The sequence below is a fragment of the Ascaphus truei genome, chromosome 9 (genome assembly GCF_040206685.1).
Source record: "Ascaphus truei isolate aAscTru1 chromosome 9, aAscTru1.hap1, whole genome shotgun sequence".
NCBI lineage: Eukaryota > Metazoa > Chordata > Amphibia > Anura > Ascaphidae > Ascaphus > Ascaphus truei.
This window is the reverse complement of record NC_134491.1, coordinates 13,158-35,190: the sequence shown is the minus strand read 5'-3', so window position 1 is coordinate 35,190 and position 22,033 is coordinate 13,158. Positions and strand designations below refer to the sequence as shown.

At 50.1% G+C, this 22,033-nt stretch overlaps 1 protein-coding gene and 1 long non-coding RNA gene across 3 annotated transcripts in view; one reads left to right on the top strand and one right to left on the bottom strand.

Moving 5' to 3' along the window:
• LOC142502339 (protein transport protein Sec23A) overlaps positions 1-11,828 on the top strand; it is a 45,945-nt gene extending 34,117 nt beyond the window's left edge. For both annotated transcript variants that reach the window (XM_075613148.1, XM_075613149.1), the window contains exons 11-12: positions 3,977-4,057; positions 10,242-11,828. In XM_075613148.1, coding sequence (XP_075469263.1) covers positions 3,977-4,057; positions 10,242-10,412 — 252 coding nt within the window. In that variant the 3' untranslated portion in view covers positions 10,413-11,828. The remainder of the gene's footprint in view (positions 1-3,976; positions 4,058-10,241) is intronic.
• Positions 9,898-17,468, bottom strand: LOC142502340 (uncharacterized). Its single transcript, XR_012803743.1, has 3 exons — positions 17,160-17,468; positions 17,008-17,063; positions 9,898-12,376 (listed from the first exon to the last, which is right to left on the bottom strand). It is a non-coding gene; the product is annotated as an uncharacterized LOC142502340 (long non-coding RNA).
• Positions 17,469-22,033: the final 4,565 nt, after the last annotated feature.

The following is a 22,033-nucleotide window of genomic DNA, read 5'->3' as shown; positions in this document are numbered from 1 at the left end:
TAGCGGAGCAGCTACAGGTTGGCACCGAGCCAGGGCAGGTAGGGTCCCTACAGAATAGTGACATAGCCCTTTTCCAGACTTGGTTGACAGGGAAGCGACGGTCTGTGCTGGATAGCTGGTCTCCTGCTGGTGCAGAGACATGCCAGTCTCTGGGCAATGTGCAGCATAGTCTGCACAGGGGCCCCTTCACCATGGACTTGTTCGTTCACAAGGCACGGGGTGGGGGGCAGAGGGAGGCAAAGGAGAATGCCCGGCTTTGCAGGACAATGTACTGGTCATTGCTGGAGGACAATTTTGCCAGGCCAATCCCTCAGAACGTATTGAGTGCTCCAAGAGCGCCAGTAGTATCCCAGGGCCAGGGGGAGGCCGCTGGGGTACCAGGGCACCTTGAGCAGGGGAGGTGTTACGATCGTGAGGGTTTGGCCCGGGATTAACGGGGTTACCCCCCCAATTGGCCCCCTCTAACCTCGCCAGGGAGACAAGGGGTTAACTGGGCCGAGGTCCAGAAAGGTGATTTAACCCTTGTTATAGCATGAAAATGCTTATTCTCCTGTGTAAATGTATTGTTGCTGGATCAGTGTCTGCATAACCCACCCACTGGGACTTAAGGGGTTAATCTTATTTGCAGTGCTGAATAAACAGTTACCTGAAAACTGGTAATTTGGGAACGGAGTAAGTCAGCCCCTGAGTCTTGGGGTGCAGCCTCAGGGGAACCCCCCAAGTACCCACATATTAAAAATATAACTTTGTCATAAGAGGGACATATATTTTTGATAAAGTGACTTTTTGCAGTTTTTAAAATGTCCAGAACCAAATGCTGTGACTCATGAGTCTATTCACGTTTGATATGCAAGCTCCCTCCCTGAAAGTGCATATCAACAGGGAGGTGTGAATGGGCCAGCTGGATGTTAGAATTTAGCCCTGCTTCAAAGGGGTATTGTTATGCGAGACCCAGGAAGCAGCAAAAGGTAACTGCCCTAATTGTTTATGCAGGAGGCAGGCACAAGGAATAGTTAAGTGTACCAATTCACACTTACAATGGAAGCCAAAAGCCTGCTTCAAAAGGTTTTATTGATGGGGCCAGGGTGGGGGTACCCAAGCAGGATATCTGAATGGGTGTCCTTATTAAATATAAGAATATTATGAGATGTCCTTGGCTGAAAATGATAAGAATTACATATTTGTATTCGTGGGATTTAGCATATCTTTGGGAGTCTAAACACTGTATAGGTAACTGCTATGAAATGCCAGATATTAATATCTCTATTAATTTTCAGATTACACTGTAATGTTTGGTCTCTCTGCGAGCGTCAGGTGTGACGGAATGTATTAATATATCTCACCTGCCTGTATGTATTACTGAACTCAAGTTAGGGAGTGATTTGCAGTAAATATGAAATTTTGGTTGAGTTCTGAAAGACTGCAACCCCCCCCCTGTTATGATAATGAGCAGGGACGAGGATGTTTTTGTAAACGTGGTAACTCACACTTACACACCAAGGTTTCCTGCAGGAGTGAACATGACAAATGTCCTCCCTGCTTCAAAGGGTTTATTGATGGGGGGGCTACCCCAAGCTGGAAGTCCAAAATCAGCTGCAAAAGCTTCAAAGGGACTTTTGCTAGACGGCACGGCGCCGTATCTGGGAAAGAGGGGGTTAAAATGATATATAAGTCAGAACCACCTTTTACCCATTGTTCTTCATGCAAATGTTCTTCATGCAAATGTCTTCATGCATGTGTCCTGCATGTATTGCTGTGATGTCAACTGAAATATGGGAGAAGTGGCCCAGTCTGTATCCTGATGGCCTTCTGTCCTAATCTTTAAGTAAGTGTCTATATTTTGCTGTTATTTGTACATATATGTTGTGTTCACCTATCCTAAGGAATAAATACGATTTGTTATATCTAAGTCTCGTCCCAGTTCAAACCCAGGTATATATATATTTATATATATTTTTGGTGTAAATTACAGCCTGTCATAAGCTACCGTGACACGGATGATTCAGCTTTATTTGCGTCTCTAGCCCAATGGACATGTGTTTATTGTTTTATTAATATTTTATTTTAATTGCATTAAATTTGTAATTTATCCTTTTGCCTATCTTTTCAGTGATTTTTTAGATTTTTGGTTTTGTTATTTGAGTTGCACTATGATCTTTCTCTTTTGTCTTTTTTGTTTTTGTCTTATACGTTTATGTGTCTTTTTGTGAGGCTTCATTGAAGATTCTACTCAGGATTGCCTGCCACTCCATAAATACCTCTATCAGCTAAATGCTAGGAGAATAATAGAGGTATTTAGGGAGTTTTCTGCCTTTAGACCTTATTTGTACCTTCCTATTTATTTTGTATTATTTTTTGGTCTTTGGTTGGTTCATTATTTTGGTCTATTAGTGGAGTTTGACAGTCATGTGTTTATGTCTTGTATACATGTATTTATATTTTTCTTGTTAATTATTGAGATTTGCTGCTATCAGTGTTTGTATGTTTTTAATGTTGGTGTGATCTATGGTACTTACCCTATTTCCTCAATTCTAAGATGCACCTTTTTTTCGATTTTCACATGTCCGAAATCGGGGTGCGTCTTAGAACCGATGTATTTTTTTTTTTAACATGTTTCAGGAGAGGTTCCATGACAGTGGAGGACAAAGTGTGCAGCAGCGGCGGGAGAGGTCTCACGTCTGCAAATCGTTGAAGGACAGCGGGCGGTGTGCGGTGGTATCAGCAGAACAGGTCCTAAGTCTGCAGGTGAATAAAGATAAGACAGCGGGCGTGTGGTGGCGGAGGCAGCTAATAGATCATAATAGCAGGAGCAGAGCGGCGTGGGGAATAGCGTGGAGGCGCACACTGTAACACCGGAAGTTGACCAGTGTCTGACTTCCGGTTACAGTGTGCACCTCCCAAGCCGTTCCCCTACGCCGCTCTGCTCCTGCTCAGCTCTCCTGCTATTATGATCTCCTGCCGCCGCACCCTACCGCACGCTCGCTGTCTTCTTATCTTCATTCACCTGCAGACTTTGGACCTGTCCTGCTGCCGCACACCCACCCGCTGTCCATCTTCAACCATTTGCAGACGTGGGACCTCTCCTGCCGCCGCCGCCCGCTTCGTCCTCCGCTGACATAGGAACTCTTCTGAAACATGGTAAGTGAAAAAGTAATTTTCCTCGATTGTAAGGGCCAAATCGATGGTGCGTCTTACAATCGAAGGCGTCTTACAATCGAGGAAATACGGTAATTAAAATCAATTTTCAGTTTTCTATATTGACTCTTATTCCTGGTTTTGTTTTTCATGTTTTATCGATATTTAGGCTTATTTGAGTGCTATATTAAGGGATCTTGTCAGTCTTTTGTGTGTATCAATAATGTAAAGTACGTGAGCTGGGTAGTTATAGGGTGCATAACAGACACTGGAGAGATGTTACAGAGCAGGAGAACACAGGAGCAGTGGCTGATGCAGACTTCATGCAAAGGCCTCTCGTGTTTAACGCTTTCACTGCCAGAGGGTCTTGCAATGCATTGCATAACACTGTGTGAAAAGGGACTAATGTCCGCACTGTGCCCTCTGTGCTAAACTTAAGCCACATTTAATAGTGCCATCTGTACAGCCACTTTCCCAATACCACCATAGCGCCTCCAGTGGTATGTCATGTGATTGTATAGGGTTTATTATGGCTATGGAGGAGCTTACTTGCTATAATTGTAAAGGACACATTGGCTGCTCACTAGAAAATGTTTGAAATACCATAGTATGGAGTCACTTTTACCAAGTATAGGATTGACACTCCTTAATCGGAATCCGTGGGTTCTCGCCAACCCAGCTGGGAGCCCCTACCAGAAAACTGTGATGTATATACCATGTTTCCCTTAGTTTGCCTGAGAAAGCATGGTGTTGTTAGAAATGAGATGCAGATACGTTTCCAGTTCTACTTGAATGATCCATTAACATGCGCTCTTCTTTTTTTACTTGATGGGTCCTGAAGACCTCAAGAGAAGTAAAGATTTCGGGAGCCATTGGACCCTGCGTGTCCCTGAATGCCAAGGGACCCTGTGTGTCTGAAAACGTGAGTCAACATTTTGGTCTGATTAGTTCAGGGGTTGGTGATTACTAGAATTTAACCAGTCGGTAACAAGTAGATAATGAATGTATCTAGAGAAGGGACCAAACTGTTAACCAAAAGTGTGTGTGTGTGTTAAGATGACAAATAATACATGGTTACAAATACATAGTTACATAAGTGAACAGGGTATACATTATATACAAGACATTGCATGCACAGTTAAAGATAATATATATTATGGGCGAATGAAACAGTTACTGACCAGATTAAAATGTGAGAGCCTTAGTTTTGAAAGAACTTAGACTGGTGGCGGCTGTGAGAGTCTCCAGTAGATTGTTCCAGTTTTGGGGTGCATGGTAAGAGGAAGAGCGGCCGGATAATTTGCTGAGCCTTGGGACCATGAACAGTCTTTTGGAGTCAGATGATAAGTGCTGCATGTGGTAGGGGTGAGGAGCTTGTTCAGATAGATGGGTAGCTTGCCCAGAAAGTATTTGAAGGCGAGACAGGAAAGGTGAACTTTGCGCCTAGACTCAAGTGATGATCAATCTAGATCTTTTCAGCATTTCGAAGTGATGTGTGTTGTAATTGCATTGGAGAACAAAACGGCATATTGAATGGTAGAGGGTATCAAGTTTGCGAAGGGTTTAGGGTGCCGAGCCATATACTATGTCCCCGTAGTACATAATTTGCATTCGCATCAGTTGTGGTGTGTGTGTATGGGGGCGAGCGAGAAGGGGAGAGTGTAAGGCCTGGTCCCCGCTGGCTACTGCAGCGCCTGCTGTGGCGGACGCTGCAGGAACGAGAGCCTTCCCCTCAATGGCGCCGGGCCCACTGCGAGGGGGGGCCGCAGCGCTGTGGCGAGAGTTGCTCCTGCTCTCAATAGAATTGAGAGCAGGACTCGCGACGGAGCGCTAAGCCACGCCCCGGCGGTTCAGCCAATGAGGGCGAACCTGCCGGGTGACGTCATGGCCGCGCCCCCGTCACGCGCCCCTCCGTCTCTCTTCCTGCAGCTCACTGCAGACCGGGGAATCGGCTGCACGCGCTGCCAGTTTCGCTGGCGTGCGTGCAGCGGAGGTACTGGGGCCTCAGCCTAAAGGGGCGAGTGAGAAGGGGAGAGTGTATGGGGGCGAACGAGAAGGGGAGAGTCTAAGGGGGCGAGCGAGAGATTGGAGATTGGAGAGTGGAAGGGGGAGAGAGTGGAAGGTGGCGAGAGAGAAGGGAGAGAGTGGAAGGGGGCAAAAGAGAAGGGAGAGTGGAAAGAGAGAAGGGGAGAGAGCGTAAGGGGGGAGCGTGAAATGGGGGAAGAAAGACGGATGAACGGGGGGGAAGGATTGGAGTTCCCCAGAATTTAACAATCTAATTCTAGGGTTCCTTAACCATGCCCCCCCCCCCGTGAGCCGCTCTCCCCCCCCCCGTGAGCCGCTCTGCCCCCCTCCTCTCTTGGCCACGAGCCGCTCTGCCCCCCTCCTCTCGGCCGCTCGCCGCTCTGCCCCCCGCTCGCCGCTCTCCCCCTCCGTGAGCCGCTCTCCCCCTCCGTGAGCCGCTCTCCCCCCCCCCCGTGAGCCGCTCTCCCCCCCCCCCCCGGTGAACCGCTCTCCCCTCCCCCCCGTGAGCCGCTCTCCCCCCCGTGAGCCGCTCTCCCCCCTCTTGTGAGCCGCTCACCCCCCCCCTCGTGAGCCTCTTTCCCCCCCCGTGAGCCGCTCTCCCCCCCGTGAGCCGCTCTCCCCCCCGTGAGCCGCTCTCCCCCCCGTGAGCCGCTCTCCCCCCCGTGAGCCGCTCTCCCCCCCGTGAGCCGCTCTCCCCCCCCCGTGAGCCGCTCTCCCCCCCCCCGTGAGCCGCTCTCCCCCCCCCCGTGAGCCGCTCCCCCCCCCCCACGTGAGCCGCCCTCCCCCTCCTTCCCCCCGTGAGCCGCTCTCCCCCCCGAGCCGCTCTACCCCCCTCCTCTCTCGGTCGCGAGCCGCTCTGCCCCCCTCCTCTCTCGCCCGCGAGCCGCTCTGCCCCCCTCCTCTCTCAGCCGCGAGCTGCTCTGCCCCCCCGTGAGCCGCTCTCCCCCCTCTCGTGAGCCGCTCTCCCCCCTCTCGTGAGCCGCTCTCCCCCCCCTTGTGAGCCGCTCTCCCCCCCCCGTGATCCGCTCTCCCCCCCCGTGATCCGCTCTCCCCCCCGTGATCCGCTCTCCCCCCCCCGTGATCCGCTCTCCCCCCCCCCCGTGAGCCGCTCTCCCCCCCCCGTGAGCCGCTCTCCCCCCCGTGAGCCGCTCTCCCCCCCGTGACCGCTCTCCCCCCTCCCCCCCCGTGAGCCGCTCTCCCCCCCCCCCGTGAGCCGCTCTCCCACCCCACGTGAGCCGCCCTCCCCCTCCCCCCCCCCCGTGAGCCGCCCTCCCCCTCCCCCCCCCCGTGAGCCGCTCTCCCCCCCGAGCCGCTCTACCCTCCTCCTCTCTCGGCCGCGAGCCGCTCTGCCCCCTCCTCTCTCGGCCGTGAGCCGCTCTGCCCCCCGTGAGCCGCTCTGCCCCCCCCGTGAGCCGCTCTCCCCCCCCCGTGAGCCGCTCTCCCCCCCCGTGAGCCGCTCTCCCCCCCCGTGAGCCGCTCTCCCCCCCGTGAGCCGCTCTCCCCCCCCCAGGAGCCGCTCTCCCCCCCCCCCCCAGGAGCCGCTCTCCCCCCCCCCCCGTGAGCCGCTCTCCCCCCCCCCGTGAGCCGCTCTCCCCCCCCCGTGAGCCGCTCTCCCCCCCCGTGAGCCGCTCTCCCCCCGTGAGCCGCTCTGCCCCCCTCCTCTCTCGGCCGCGAGCCGCTCTGCCCCCCATCTCTCTCGGCTGCGAGCCGTTCTGCCCCCTCCTCTCTCGGCCGCGAGCCGTTCTGCCCCCCCTCCTCTCCTGAACGGGAGCCACTCTGCCCCCCTCTCCTCAACGGGAGCCGCTCTATCCCCCTCCTCCTGACCGGGAGCCGCTCTCCCCCCATCTCTCTCGGCCGGGAGCAGCTCACCCCTCCTCTCCCGCCCGGGAGCCGCTGTCCCGCTGGTGAGCCCGCTCCCCCCTCCTCCTCCTCGAGCCTGCTCTCAGGACTGAACGAGTGTGCTAGTCCTGCCTGCTCTGCCGCCGTAAGATGCCGTTGGGGGGGGGGGGAGGTGAGGTGAAGGGGGGGGCGGTGAGGTGCAGGTGGGGGTGGTGAGGTGCAGGGGGGGGCGGTGAGGTGCAGGGGGGGGGGGGCGGTGAGGTGCAGGGGGGGGCGGTGAGGTGCAGGGGGGGGGAGGTGAGGTTCAGGGGGGGGAGGTGAGGTTCAGGGGGGGGAGGTGAGGTTCAGGGGGGGGAGGTGAGGTTCAGGGGGGGGGGTGAGGTTCAGGGGGGGGAGGTGAGGTTCAGGGGGGGGAGTGAGGTGCAGGGGGGGAGGTGAGGAGGTGCAGGGGGGGAGGTGAGGAGGTGCAGGGGGGGAGGTGAGGAGGTGCAGGGGGGGGAGGTGCAGGGGGTGAGGTGCAGGGAGGGGGATGTGCAGGGGGGAGGTGAGCTGCAGGGGGGGTGATGTCAGGTGCAGGGGAGGTGATGTCAGGTGCAGGGGAGGTGATGTCAGGTGCAGGGGAGGTGATGTCAGGTGCAGGGGAGGTGATGTGCAGGGGAGGGTCAGTGGAGGTGCAGGGGAGGGTCATTGGAGGTGCAAGGGAGGGTCATTGGAGGTGCAAGGGAGGGTCATTGGAGGTGCAGGGGGGGGTGATTGGAGGTGCAGGGGGGGGTGATTGGAGGTGCGGGGGGGGTGATTGGAGGTGCAGGGGGGGGTGATTGGAGGTGCAGTGGGGGGGGTGATTGGAGGTGCAGCGGGGGGGGTGATTGGAGGTGCAGCGCGGGGGGGGTGATTGGAGGTGCAGCGGGGGGGGTGATTGGAGGTGCAGCGGGGGGGTGATTGGAGGTGCAGGGGGGGTGATTGGAGGTGCAGGGGGGTGATTGGAGGTGCAGGGGGGTTGATTGGAGGTGCAGGGGGGTTGATTGGAGGTGCAGGGGGGGTGATTGGAGGTGCAGGGGGGGTGATTGGAGGTGCAGGGGGGGGGTGATTGGAAGTGCAGGGGGGGTGATTGGAAGTGCAGGGGGGGTGATTGGAGGTGCAGGGGGGGTGATTGGAGGTGCAGGGGGGGGTGATTGGAGGTGCAGGGGGGGGTGATTGGAGGTGCAGGGGGGGTGATTGGAGGTGCAGGGGGGGTGATTGGAGGTGCAGGGGGGTTGATTGGAGGTGCAGGGGGGGTGATTGGAGGTGCAGGGGGGGTGATTGGAGGTGCAGGGGGGGTGATTGGAGGTGCAGGGGGGGTGATTGGAGGTGCAGGGGGGGTGATTGGAGGTGCAAGGGGGGAGAGTGATGGGAGGTGCAAGGGGGGAGAGTGATGGGAGGTGCAGGGGGGGAGAGTGATGGGAGGTGCAGGGGGGGAGAGTGATGGGAGGTGCAGGGGGGGAGAGTGATGGGAGGTGCAGGGGGGGAGAGTGATGGGAGGTGCAGGGGGGGAGAGTGATGGGAGGTGCAGGGGGGGAGAGTGATGGGAGGTGCAGGGGGGGAGAGTGATGGGAGGTGCAGGGGGGAGAGTGATGGGAGGTGCAGGGGGGGAGAGTGATGGGAGGTGCAGGGGGGGAGAGTGATGGGAGGTGCAGGGGGGGAGAGTGATGGGAGGTGCAGGGGGGGAGAGTGATGGGAGGTGCAGGGGGGGAGAGTGATGTGAGGTGCAGGGGGGAAAAGGATGTGAGGTGAAGGGGGGGTGGGATGTGTGGTGTGTGGTGTGCAGGGGGGGTATTGTGTGTTTGATGTGGAGGGGGAGTATTATGTGTGTGGGTGAGGGGGAGAGATGGGGGTATGAGAGATAGATGGGGAGTATCGCAAAGGTTGATAGTGAGGGGTTCTGGGGGAGATATGAGGATGATGAGGGGTTCTGGGGGAGATATGAGGATGATGATGAGGTGCTGGAGGAGAGATGATGATGATGATGATGATTTTACCCGTGCGGCCCAAATTTTTTTTCCTTGGAGCAGTTCGGCCCTTCTCGCTTTACGAGTTGTGCAGGCCTGGTGTATACAGGCATACCCCGCATTAACGTACGCAATGGGACCGGAGCATGTATGTAAAGCGAAAATGTACTTAAAGTGAAGCACTCCCTTTTTTCCCCTTATCGATGCATGTACTGTACAGCAATCGTCCTATACGTGCATAACTGATGTAAATAACGCATGTGTAACAGGCTCTATAGTCTCCCCGCTTGCACACAGCTTCGGTACAGGTAGGGAGCTGGTATAGCTGTTCAGGACGTGCTGACAGGCGCATGCGTGAGCTGCCGTTTGCCTATTGGGCAATATGTACTTACTCGCGAGTACTTAAAGTGAGTGTCCTTAAACCGGGGTATGCCTGTATATATCTATATCTCCAATTTGTTTATACTGTATATCTCTAGCTGTCTAATTACTCTATTTTCTCGCCTTCATTTTTTTCCCCCTCATACTTCTTTTTTAAAATCTTGTCTCTCTCTCTCTCTCTCTCTCACTCACTTTTTTCCCCCTCCAGTTTGTTTCTCTCTTTCTCCTCTAATTTAAAAGCAGTAAATAATGTGTACCCACTAAATGTATTTTATATGTATGTATACAAATGTAGGTAATCTAAAAGTAACACGTCATTCTTTTTTTTAATTCTGTATCCCACCCCCCACTTTTCTTAAAGAAAATTCAAATAAAGAACAAGTTTAAAAAAAAAAAAAAAAAAAAAGCTGTAAATAACCCCGGCCCACATTGTGCTTGGGGTACTTACAATACGAATCGGGAATACAACACGGGCAAAATAAAAAGAAGAGGTAATACAAGAACATGGTTTATTAAACAGAAAAAGACCACATACTTCTTTAGGACACAAATAGAAAGCTATCGGCGTTTAACTCCGTTGCTGGAAAGGTCTTCAGCGCATTCCTGAGTAATGGACTAAAGGTCTCTACAGCAATTACGCAGTTAAATAGAGAGGTTATTGAGTCGTGAGTTTAATGAACCGGTAATGGCCCCATTTATCAATATTTTCAGCGGATATTATATTGAGATTTTACTGCCTCGAAAGTAAACAGCTTTAATACAATTTTATTAGGATACAGGCATTTTGAAAGCTTTGCTATTGACTCTGGGACCCTTTCCTTTCGGGTTATATCTGGCTAATGACTCTTCTAGTAACAGTCCCTTTTGTTACCCCAGGAGATCGGTACGGGCGGCACTTGCCAGTGGAAAATCTGCGGCCTCAGTCCCACCACAACCCTCGCTGTGTATTTTGAGGTTCTCAATCAGGTATGGGAATATGTTGTCAAACGTTCACCGCCGCTTATTAACCCTCGCACTGTCGTGGGGGGGGGGGGGGGGTTCTGTTAAAGGCGCCCAGGAACAAAATAATTCGTAAATCAGATGAGATTTTGATGGTCGTAATTTCGGTTAGCGCTCATGATCGAGTGAAAGAACATATACAATTATATCCTGTTCAGTGGCAGATAGGCTGGATACTCTGGCACTGAAGGAGTTAAGCCAATATTTGTGAATAGCATACTTAAATAGCTCTAAAAATCTCTTATTAAGGAATACTTGTGGGGGCTGAAACCAGTAGGGGTTAAGTCTAATGATAACCACGAAATAATGAGTCACACTCCCAGACTGAAAAGTTGGCAAATAAATGTCAGACCCCTTTTGAAAATGCATCTGGGAGTGCTACCCTCCCCCGTGGTTATAACTGAAGGAGTTTACCATGGAGTCCTCAAGACCTCCCAACAGGTCAAGTTTTCAGGATATCCCTGCTTCAGCACAGGTGGTGCAGTCTTTGATTGAGCCACCTGTGCTGAAGCAGGAATATCCTGAAGACCTGGGGTGGAGTTGAGAACCCCCGAGTTAACCCATATACTTCATTGCTCAGATTAGAGAAAAAGAAAAAATGCACAGATTTGAGACCTTTAATATTTTCAGTATATTTTTGTATTTTGACATTTTATAACTGCTACATGGATTCATTAATCATTATTGTAATGCACTACGTCATACAGAATACAAACAGGAACAAGCACAGAATAAATACATATACAATGGGTATATATTAATCCAATTTTTAAATAAAATAAAAATATTTTGTAATGTACAAGAACAGCATTTTCAAAGACACAGTCAGCCCCCTGAACTGCTTCAGCAATTACAGCGTATTTGAAATACCTTATGTTATACTTCGTACCACCACTTCCATGGTTTCGATTCCCCCTGTAAGACAGGAAGTGTGCTCTAACTTGCTTTGGCTTACTAGCGTTCAGTTTTGGAGAATCTTTAACCTTTTTAATCACGGAAACGTTTTTTTTTCTGCAACGTCGATCTCCGCCTGTTTGGATTTCGTGTCCATGCGATGGCTTTATACATGGCTACAGTATGTGCAATGTAAAAATATCCGCAGTGATTTATTACTTCAGTAGTTTCAAAGGAGGAAAGGGTAACCTCAAATACCTACATGTCCTTGCTTTACACAAGGATGCAGCCTGCAAGCTGTAGAGAGGACAAAAACTAGAACTTTTGACATTTACTTTTTTAAACCTGTTTGCTTTCCCCTGTTGCAGGCTTTTTTTTAACCAGATGGTTAAATGTTTATTTCCACGTACAATCCATCACATTTGTTTTTATCTACTACAATTCCAGTCTCTCTTTCATCCTGATGCACTGAATGTTGGTATCATTGAGACTTTCCCCTAGAAATAACACTGCTAATTAGAACAGATACAGTGCATAATCTGGCACTTCTGCGCTGTTCACAGGCTTTTAGGTCTATAGTTAAAAACCTACATCTGAATGCATTTGCAACACTTGGTCCTGCCAAACCTTCATCTTCCCTTCAATATGTAAGGAGACGTGTGCGAGAGGGAAACTCTTTCACCTGCGACATTCTGTTCAGGTCACAGGTTCAAATCCCACAAGTACCAGTTAAAACTGGGTAACTAGAATGCTTAACCCTTTACTGCCAGAGGAGCCTGCAACGCATTGCTCTGCTGCTCCTCTGGCAGCAAAGGGGTTAACCTTGTATTGTAAAGCCCTTTGTATGGATTCTCTATATAAGAAAACATTCTTAATATTATTGTACAGGTCAAAAACCCCTTCCGTTCCCTCCACGTTTAATGCACTGCATGTGGTGGGCACACTCTGTCCTCGCTCATGTTTGAATAGATGTTGGCAAGTTGTTGCCCGGCAGACGCTGGCAGGATTGGATGTTTGAGTGCCTCTTGCTGTTGCTCGGAGTCTCAGGGTTGGTATCCAGATTCCCAGAGATCTGTTTCAGCTTCTTCCAGCTCACCTGCAAAGCTTTCCTGTACCTCCTACAGCAAGAAATGGAAGCTCTGAGACCTTATCCCACACACTGGAATGTATAGCATTCCAATTATTGAGGCTAAAACACACACCCCAATACCAATATATACACATATCACACCACAGATGCCAATATATCCACATCACACCCCAATGTATCCAAACACACACCAATATACACACCCACCCACCAATATATACCCCCCCCCCCAATACACACACACACACACACACACACACACACACACACACACACACACACACACACACACACACACACACACACACACATATATCTCAGAGACAGAACGTATACACTGTACAGTGCCTAAATATATATGTATAGATATCTATTAAATAAATGGTCTTTTAGTTTAACATTTTGGCCAAAGTGTTGTAAGCCCCTGAGCCACTACACGGCAGACCACATCTCAAGGTTCCCTAACACTAATATAAATTCTTAATAACCTGTGCATTACCTGGAAGAATGATTTATAATAAATCTGTCAAAATTAGTTGCATAGTTCTAAGTCTGATTGAAGCTTTTATTAACCTGTACATTACCAGGAAAAGCACTCTATTAGATTTGTCACAATCATACTGCAAGCAAGCAAGTTCCCCTGAGAGTGGGAGATGACATGGAGTGAGATTTTAACCATTTAAATGTGGGAGGGGGTGAGCTTCAACAAGATAGGAAGAGCCACCCTCCAATCAGCTAAGACCAGCTGAACAAGAATTGTAAAACATACAGGACACCTGCAAGCTCATATTGAACCCCCAAAATAACCACAACATATATATAAGCATATCAGTGTCACAGAGGAGTGCTACTGAGCATGGCGATATATATTTAAAACCAGAGACAGAACATGAAACACAAACAGAGCTCAGTGCACATCCAGTGAAACTTATACACGGTACAGTGCCTAAATATATATGTATAAATATCTATTAACACACACACACACACACACACACACACACACACACCGCTTCACAGTAGTAATACATGTGGTAATCAAATAAATAACAGATAATATAAATAACAGATCATGGGAATAAGTGCTTTAGACATAAAAGTAACATTAAGGAAGAGGAGTCCCTGCCCCGAGGAGCTTACAGTGTAATTGGTAGGTAGGGAGAACGTACAGAGACAGTAGGAGGGAGTTCTGGTAAGTGCATCTGCAGGGGGCCAAGCTTATGTATCATGTGTTCAGAATATCCACAGTGCTATTCATATGCTTCTTTAAGCAAGTGTGTCTTAAGGTGAGTCTTAGAGGTGGATAGAGAGGGTGCAAGTCGGGTACTGAGGGGAAGGGCATTCCAGAGGTGTGGGGCAGTCAGTGAAAAAGGTTTAAGGCGGGAGAGGGCTTTAGATACAAAGGGGGTAGAAAGAAGACATCCTTGAGAAGAACGCAAGAGTCTGGATGGTGCATAACGAGAAATTAGGGCAGAGATGTAAGGAGGGGCAGAAGAGTGTAAAGCTTTAAAAGTGAGAAGAATGGAGTGTGAGATGCGGGATTTGATCGGAAGCCAGGAGAGGGATTTCATATATATATATATATATATGTGTTTAAAACAGCATGCATTGGCTTGAGGATTTGCTTGTGTAATACGAGCTTGAGACAAAAGGTGGCACTGAGTGCTCATTTGCATGTCATTTCCCAGAATCCCTTGCTGCAGTGGAAGCGCTGTATGCTGGGCGATAATGGGGAAAGACAGGGTTGCAGACCTGTCTAAGACATGCAAATGAACATACAGTAATATTTACAGTTGATATATATATATATATATATATATATATATATATAAATAAATGAATGGAGAACAAAAAGGAACCCGTATGAGAGCACTCAGGTATGCAAAAGATTAATTAGTTTATTTATTTGACACAATGCAAAAAGGGATGAATAAACAGTACATGATTAAAAACACTTAAAGAGGCATGGACCCCTGTCACGTATGTTACCCTGAAACACTGATAAGCAGCTTTAGGGAACGACACACATTGTCAACCCTAAACATACATAGGATAGTGACTAGTCAAAGTCTCTGGACGAAACGCGTCGGAGTGGGGGTGCTAGGCAGGACCCCTGACCCATGGCTCACGTAACTATGCTACCCAGCACTTATGCAAATTATTTTTCTGGACTGTGATTTTTTCATTCATTTTTTCATTAGGGACACTGACACAACGATACAAGGTTATATAATAGGCATTCATTAGGTATTTTCCTATATATGCTATTCACTAACTCTATTGTACTACACATCTAGGGATTTCATTCCAACTCACTACCTTTCCTACACATGATTTACGCTGTAGGTATTGGTTATACTATTGTATGCTCATGCAGATGTGTGATGCTTTGAGACTGTCATTTATACTTTGATCAGTCTATTGTTTGGTGTGTAGTGTGCATCATCTTTAGCGTTGTATAGGTGCCTTTGAACCCAATAACCCACTGTGATTTAATTTGACTCACCCTAGTGTTGTTTGAGTCACTATCCTATGTATGTTTAGGGTTGACAATGTGTGTCGTTCCCTAAAGCTGCTTATCAGTGTTTCAGGGTAACATACGTGACAGGGGTCCATGCCTCTTTTTTAAGTGTTTTTAATCATGTACTGTTTATTCATCCCTTTTTGCATTGTGTCAAATAAATAAACGAATCTTTTGCATACCTGAGTGCTCTCATACGGGTTCCTTTTTGTTCTCCCTTCATTCACATAATTCATAACCCGTGAGCACCGCCAAACCTTATTCATGTAAATTCAATAAGATATTTTCTTTGGCTCATGGTGGCATAAATTCTGTACTAGTAGATGCGAAGTTTTCTTTCCCCACCCCTCCCCCCGTTTTCCCCCCGTTATTTGAATATATATATATATATATATATATATATATATATATATATATATATATATATATGTATATATATATATATATATATGTATGTGTGTATACATATGTATATATATACACACACACACACACACACACACACACACACACACACACACACACACACACACACAACACACACACGTCGCCATGGCAACGGGGGACGCCATAGAGGTCTGGTGTTTTTGCTGGCTCCTCCCTTGGACGATCATGCGCGATGCGAATGGCATCTGACAGCCGGATGTAAACAGACCTGCAGTGAAGCCTGACTGATGCGTAGTGATGACGGAGCTCCCAGGCGTCTGCAATATCCCTTTTTAATTATAAACAGCTGTCTTTAATTGTTTGCACAGGTTGGTGGAGGGTATATATGTTTTCCATGGGCAGTGTTCTCTAGCACGCCCCTGAGGACCGAAACGTTGGATTTTTTTGTGCCTGTTGTTTTTTTACAATACAGTACAATTGTTTTTTGCATTATATCTTGAGTGCTGTTCATGTCTCCAATTGGGACACATGTTTTGCTATATATATATATATATATACACACACACACACACACACACACACACACACACACACACACACACACACACACACATAGGCAATACGATACCATATGAGCGAATATCAGAGGCAGCATTTAGTGAGACATCATAACCAACGTTTCGGTCCTACACACGGGACCTTTCTCAAGGTGATGTACATAATGGCCTGAGTTCAATGCAGCTTAGAGTCCTGGATGGTAGTCACCCCAGCCAGAGTGAATCACCAGAATATGAGAAGTGTCCCAAACAAAAGATAAGGTCCAAAAGAGGCCAGCAGTTAGGGGCCAGCAGCAAATGAATACCACAACGCGTTTCACCCCCACTGGCTTCTTCCTTAGAACAGCTGTGCCATCTGTCTTTTCTTTATATATATATATATATATATATATATATATATATATCCCTTGCTGCAGTGGAAGTGCTGTATGCTGGGTGATAATGGGGAAAGGCGGGGTTGCAGACCTGCCTAAGACATGCAGATGAGCATACAGTTATATTTGCATATTTGCTTTCCTGTGGAGGGTTTTTGTCACTTTTTTTACTCACCATAACTTAACTCAGTATTATGGTTTAGCCTATCCCATAGCCTCTCTTGCATTCCCAGTAAAATCAACCCCACACTGATGAGACCCATCAAGGTCGAAACAGCTGTCTGTGGGTGGTTTTCTGGGTATGCACCTTAACCCTGGCTGTGCTCAAAGCTGTGACCATGCAGCAAGCTTAAGCCTATAGGGAACCATGTTAAAAATGGTTATTGAGGCAAAAAGTGACACTGTGTGCTCATTTGCATGTCATTTCCCAGAATCCCTTGCTGCAGTGGAAGTGCTGTATGCTGGGTGATAATGGGGAAAGGCGGGGTTGCAGACCTGCCTAAGACATGCAGATGAGCATACAGTTATATGAGGGTTTTTGTCACATTTTTTACTCACCATAACTTAACTCAGTATATATATATATATATATATATATATATATATATATATATAACAAATTGGAGTAGCGCCTTAGGAAGCTTGATAAGGATAAATCAGCTGTGTAAATCAGATAGAGTTAACAAGGCTATTGACCAAAGAATCCCCAAAAGGGCGAATTTGTGATAAAAACAACTGAAATCTATAGCAAAATTAAAAAATATGAAACATAAAAAATAAAATAAAAACCAGATGTCCATTGAAATTTCAAAAAATGTACTTAGTCCACTGGAGTTTTGCTGCCCGTATATAAGGATCACCAAATCCCAAGGATATCTGCAGAAAACAAGAAGAAAAAACAGGCGCACTCCTAGTGTGATAAAGTATAAAACAGTATTTATGGGATTGTAAATATAAAATGATGATGATTACCCTGATGAAGTCCTTAGTGACGAAACGTGTAGGGCGTTTCCCAAAGAGGCGAGTTTGTGGCTGACAATACTGCACGAACGGAGAGAGTATCTTGGAGCTGTTGCTATTTTGCTTGGGACTGCTGTCGCTTCCGGTTTTGCAGTTGCCTGCTGGTGAGCAGTGAGAGCTGTATCTGGAGGGAGTCTCTGACCGTGTTGCTGATTATTACATCATCTGGCTGCGGTGGCTCCAGTGCAAGTTGCTGAACCAACGGATACACCAGAGGTGGCACCAACGGGACAGGCTGATACATTCCCTTTACAGCTTCAAGGCGATTGAGTATATCTCATAAATGCTATTATTTTTACTCTGTATGAGAGTGCGCTTTTTATATTTTACAATGCCATAAATACTGTTTTATACTTTATCACACAAGGAGTGCGCCTGTTTTTTCTTCTTGTTTTCTGTATATCTATCTATCTATCTATCTTTACAGTGTTCGACAATCACATAGATTTACACGCCCGGGGCGAGGGGATTTAACTCCCGGGCGAGTAAATATTGGCCCAAGCAGCACACATGTTTGTTTTTTTTAAATTTCCCTGCTCGCGCTGAAAACCCCCCAAAAAAACCTCCCCTACCTGACAGCTGATTGGTGCGCGCTCCCAGGCTTTGTGGGCGCGCGGCCAGGCTCTATATGAGCCCGCCCCCAACGAGCAGCTATTCTTTCCCCATGGAGTACACAGTAAGTACTATCTGTGCCTTCCCCCTGTCCCCGGCGCTCCCGCTGCCCGCAGTTATGGAGGTGGTAGCGGGGGTGTTCTCCTGTCCCCGCTTCCCCCCGTGTCAGCCCGCGGGGCCGGGAGATTGGAGCGGGGATGTCCCTCAGGTCCCCGCTTCACCCCGATCCCCCCACGTCCCCGGCGGTCCTGCTGTCTGCATGGAGGTGGTAGCGGGGGAGGGGGGAGGGGGTTTCTGTGGCTAACGAAATGCTTTTATTTGTGCGAGCTTTCGAGATACACTGATCTCTTCTTCCGGCGATGTTACAATGAATGAAGCAAGCAAAGGGAATACTTAAAAACAGTGTCTCTTGGAATGTATACACCTATAGGGACCACATAGTATCCACACACACTTTTAGTTATGCCACTATCTCTCACATTTCCACACCTACCCACACCATTTATATTAACTCCCACTCCACACACCCCTTTTGTAAAGCACTGTATACACTGTGGGCTCTCCATTCATTTATATTCACACAGACACACATACACACTCTTACATCACTTACTTTCAGGAACCATTTAACACCTCTAGCCATAAATCTCATCCACACCGGGGGGAAGGACAAGCACAGATAACATTCCAAGAGACACTGTTTTTAAGTATTCCCTTTGCTTGCTTCATTCATTGTAACATCGCCGGAAGAAGAGATCAGTGTATCTCGAAAGCTCGCACAAATAAAAGCATTTCGTTAGCCACAGAACGGTATCATCTATTTATTTTTTGATTATTGAAGCTCGGCTAACACGGTACTGATACCTCATATGAGAGGGTGGGTGTGAGAGTGAGAGGGTGGGTGTGAGAGTGAGAGGGTGGGTGTGAGAGTGAGGGTGGGTGTGTGTGAGAGTGAGAGGGTGGGTGTGTGTGAGTGAGAGGGTGGGTGTGTGTGAGTGAGAGGGTGGGTGGGTGAGTGAGTGAGAGGGTGGGTGTGTGAGTGAGTGAGAGGGTGTGTGTGTGAGTGAGTGAGAGGTTGGGTGTGTGAGTGAGTGAGAGGGTGGGTGTGTGTGAGAGTGAGAGGGTGGGTGTGTGTGAGAGTGAGAGGGTGGGTGTGTGTGAGAGTGAGAGGGTGGGTGTGTGTGAGAGTGAGAGGGTGGGTGTGTGTGAGTGAGAGGGTGGGTGTGTGTGAGTGAGAGGGTGGGTGTGTGTGAGTGAGAAGGTGGGTGTGTGTGAGTGAGGGTGTGTGTGTGTGTGAGAGGGTGGGTGTGTGTGTGAGAGGGTGTGTGTGTGTGTGAGAGGGTGTGTGTGTGTGTGTGAGAGAGGGTGGGTGTGTGTGAGAGAGGGTGGGTGTGTGTGAGAGAGGGTGGGTGTGTGTGTGTGAGAGGGTGGGTGTGTGTGTGTGTGTGTGAGAGGGTGTGTGTGTGTGTGTGAGAGGGTGGGTGTGTGTGTGAGAGAGGGTGGGTGTGTGTGTGAGAGAGGGTGGGTGTGTGTGTGAGAGAGGGTGGGTGTGTGTGTGAGAGAGGGTGTGTGTGTGTGTGAGAGGGTGGGTGTGTGAGTGAGAGGGTGGGTGTGTGTGAGAGGGTGGGTGTGTGTGAGAGGGTGGGTGTGTGTGAGAGAGGGTGGGTGTGTGTGAGAGAGGGTGGGTGTGTGTGAGAGAGGGTGGGTGTGTGTGAGAGAGGGTGTGTGTGTGTGTGTGTGTGTGAGAGAGGGTGGGTGTGTGTGTGAGAGAGGGTGGGTGTGTGTGTGAGAGAGGGTGGGTGTGTGAGTGAGTGAGAGGGTGGGTGTGTGAGTGAGTGAGAGGGTGGGTGTGTGAGTGAGAGGGTGGGTGTGTGAGTGAGAGGGTGGGTGTGTGAGTGAGAGGGTGGGTGTGTGAGTGAGTGAGAGGGTGGGTGTGTGAGTGAGAGGGTGGGTGTGTGAGTGAGAGGGTGGGTGTGTGAGTGAGTGGGTGTGTGAGTGAGTGGGTGGGTGAGTGAGAGGGTGGGTGTGTGTGAGAGTGAGAGGGTGGGTGTGTGTGAGTGAGAGGGTGGGTGTGTGTGAGTGAGAGGGTGGGTGTGTGAGTGAGAGAGTGGGTGTGTGAGTGAGAGGGTGGGTGTGTGTGAGAGGGTGGGTGTGTGAGTGAGGGAGAGTGTGTGTGTGTGTGTGAGAGTGTGTGTGTGTGAGAGAGGGTGTGTGTGTGTGAGAGAGGGTGTGTGTGTGTGAGAGAGGGTGTGTGTGTGTGAGAGAGGGTGTGTGTGTGTGAGAGAGGGTGGGTGTGTGTGAGAGAGGGTGGGTGTGTGTGAGAGAGGGTGGGTGTGTGTGAGAGAGGGTGGGTGTGTGTGTGAGAGAGGGTGGGTGTGTGTGTGTGAGAGAGGGTGGGTGTGTGTGTGTGAGAGAGGGTGGGTGTGTGTGTGAGAGAGGGTGGGTGTGTGTGTGAGAGAGGGTGGGTGTGTGTGTGAGAGAGGGTGGGTGTGTGTGTGAGAGAGGGTGGGTGTGTGTGTGAGAGAGGGTGGGTGTGTGTGTGAGGGTGGGTGGGTGTGTGAGAGAGGGTGGGTGTGTGTGTGAGGGTGGGTGTGTGAGTGAGAGGGTGGGTGTGAGTGAGTGAGAGGGTGGGTGTGTGTGAGAGTGAGAGGGTGGGTGTGTGTGAGAGTGAGAGGGTGGGTGTGTGTGAGAGTGAGAGGGTGGGTGTGTGTGAGAGTGAGAGGGTGGGTGTGTGTGAGAGTGAGAGGGTGGGTGTGTGTGAGAGTGAGAGAGGGTGGGTGTGTGTGAGAGTGAGAGGGTGGGTGTGTGAGTGAGTGAGAGGGTGGGTGTGTGTGAGAGGGTGGGTGTGTGTGAGAGGGTGGGCGAGTGTGAGGGTGGGTGAGTGTGAGGGTGGGTGAGTGTGAGGGTGGGTGAGTGTGAGGGTGGGTGAGTGTGAGGGTGGGTGAGTGTGAGGGTGGGTGAGTGTGAGGGTGGGTGAGTGTGAGTGAGTGTGAGTGAGTGTGAGGGTGGGTGAGTGTGAATGAGTGTGAGTGAGTGTGGGTGAGTGAGTGAGAGGGTGGGTGAGTGAGTGTGTGGGTGTGTGAGAGGGTGGGTGTGTGAGTGAGAGAGAGGGTGTGAGTGAGAGAGAGGGTGTGAGTGAGAGAGAGGGTGTGAGTGAGAGAGAGAGGGTGTGAGTGAGAGAGAGGGTGTGTGAGTGAGGGAGGGTGTGAGTGAGAGGGTGAGTGAGTGAGAGGGTGGGTGAGTGAGAGGGTGGGTGTGTGTGAGTGAGAGGGTGTGTGTGTGAGAGAGGGTGTGTGTGAGAGAGGGTGTGTGTGTGTGAGAGAGGGTGGGTGTGTGTGAGAGAGGGTGGGTGTGTGTGAGAGAGGGTGGGTGTGTGTGAGAGAGGGTGGGTGTGTGTGTGAGAGAGGGTGGGTGTGTGTGTGAGAGAGGGTGGGTGTGTGTGTGTGAGAGAGGGTGGGTGTGTGTGTGAGAGAGGGTGGGTGTGTGTGTGAGAGAGGGTGGGTGTGTGTGTGAGAGAGGGTGGGTGTGTGTGTGAGAGAGGGTGGGTGTGTGTGTGAGGGTGTGTGTGTGTGTGAGGGTGGGTGTGTGTGTGAGAGAGGGTGGGTGTGTGTGTGAGAGAGGGTGTGAGTGAGAGGGTGGGTGTGAGTGAGTGAGAGGGTGGGTGTGTGTGAGAGTGAGAGGGTGGGTGTGTGTGAGAGTGAGAGGGTGGGTGTGTGTGAGTGAGAGGGTGGGTGTGTGTGAGAGTGAGAGGGTGGGTGTGTGTGAGTGAGAGAGGGTGGGTGTGTGAGAGTGAGAGGGTGGGTGTGTGAGTGAGTGAGAGGGTGGGTGTGTGTGAGAGGGTGGGTGTGTGAGAGGGTGGGTGTGTGAGAGGGTGGGTGTGTGAGTGTGAGGGTGGGTGAGTGTGAGGGTGGGTGAGTGTGAGGGTGTGTGAGTGTGAGGGTGGGTGAGTGTGAGGGTGGGTGAGGGTGGGTGAGTGTGAGGGTGAGTGAGTGTGAGGGTGGGTGAGTGTGAGGGTGGATGAGTGTGAGGGTGGGTGAGTGAGTGAGAGGGTGAGTGGGTGGGTGAGAGGGTGGGTGAGTGAGTGTGTGGGTGTGTGAGAGGGTGGGTGTGTGAGAGGGTGGGTGAGTGAGTGAGAGGGTGTGAGTGAGAGAGAGGGTGTGAGTGAGAGAGAGGGTGTGAGTGAGAGAGAGGGTGTGAGTGAGAGAGGGTGTGTG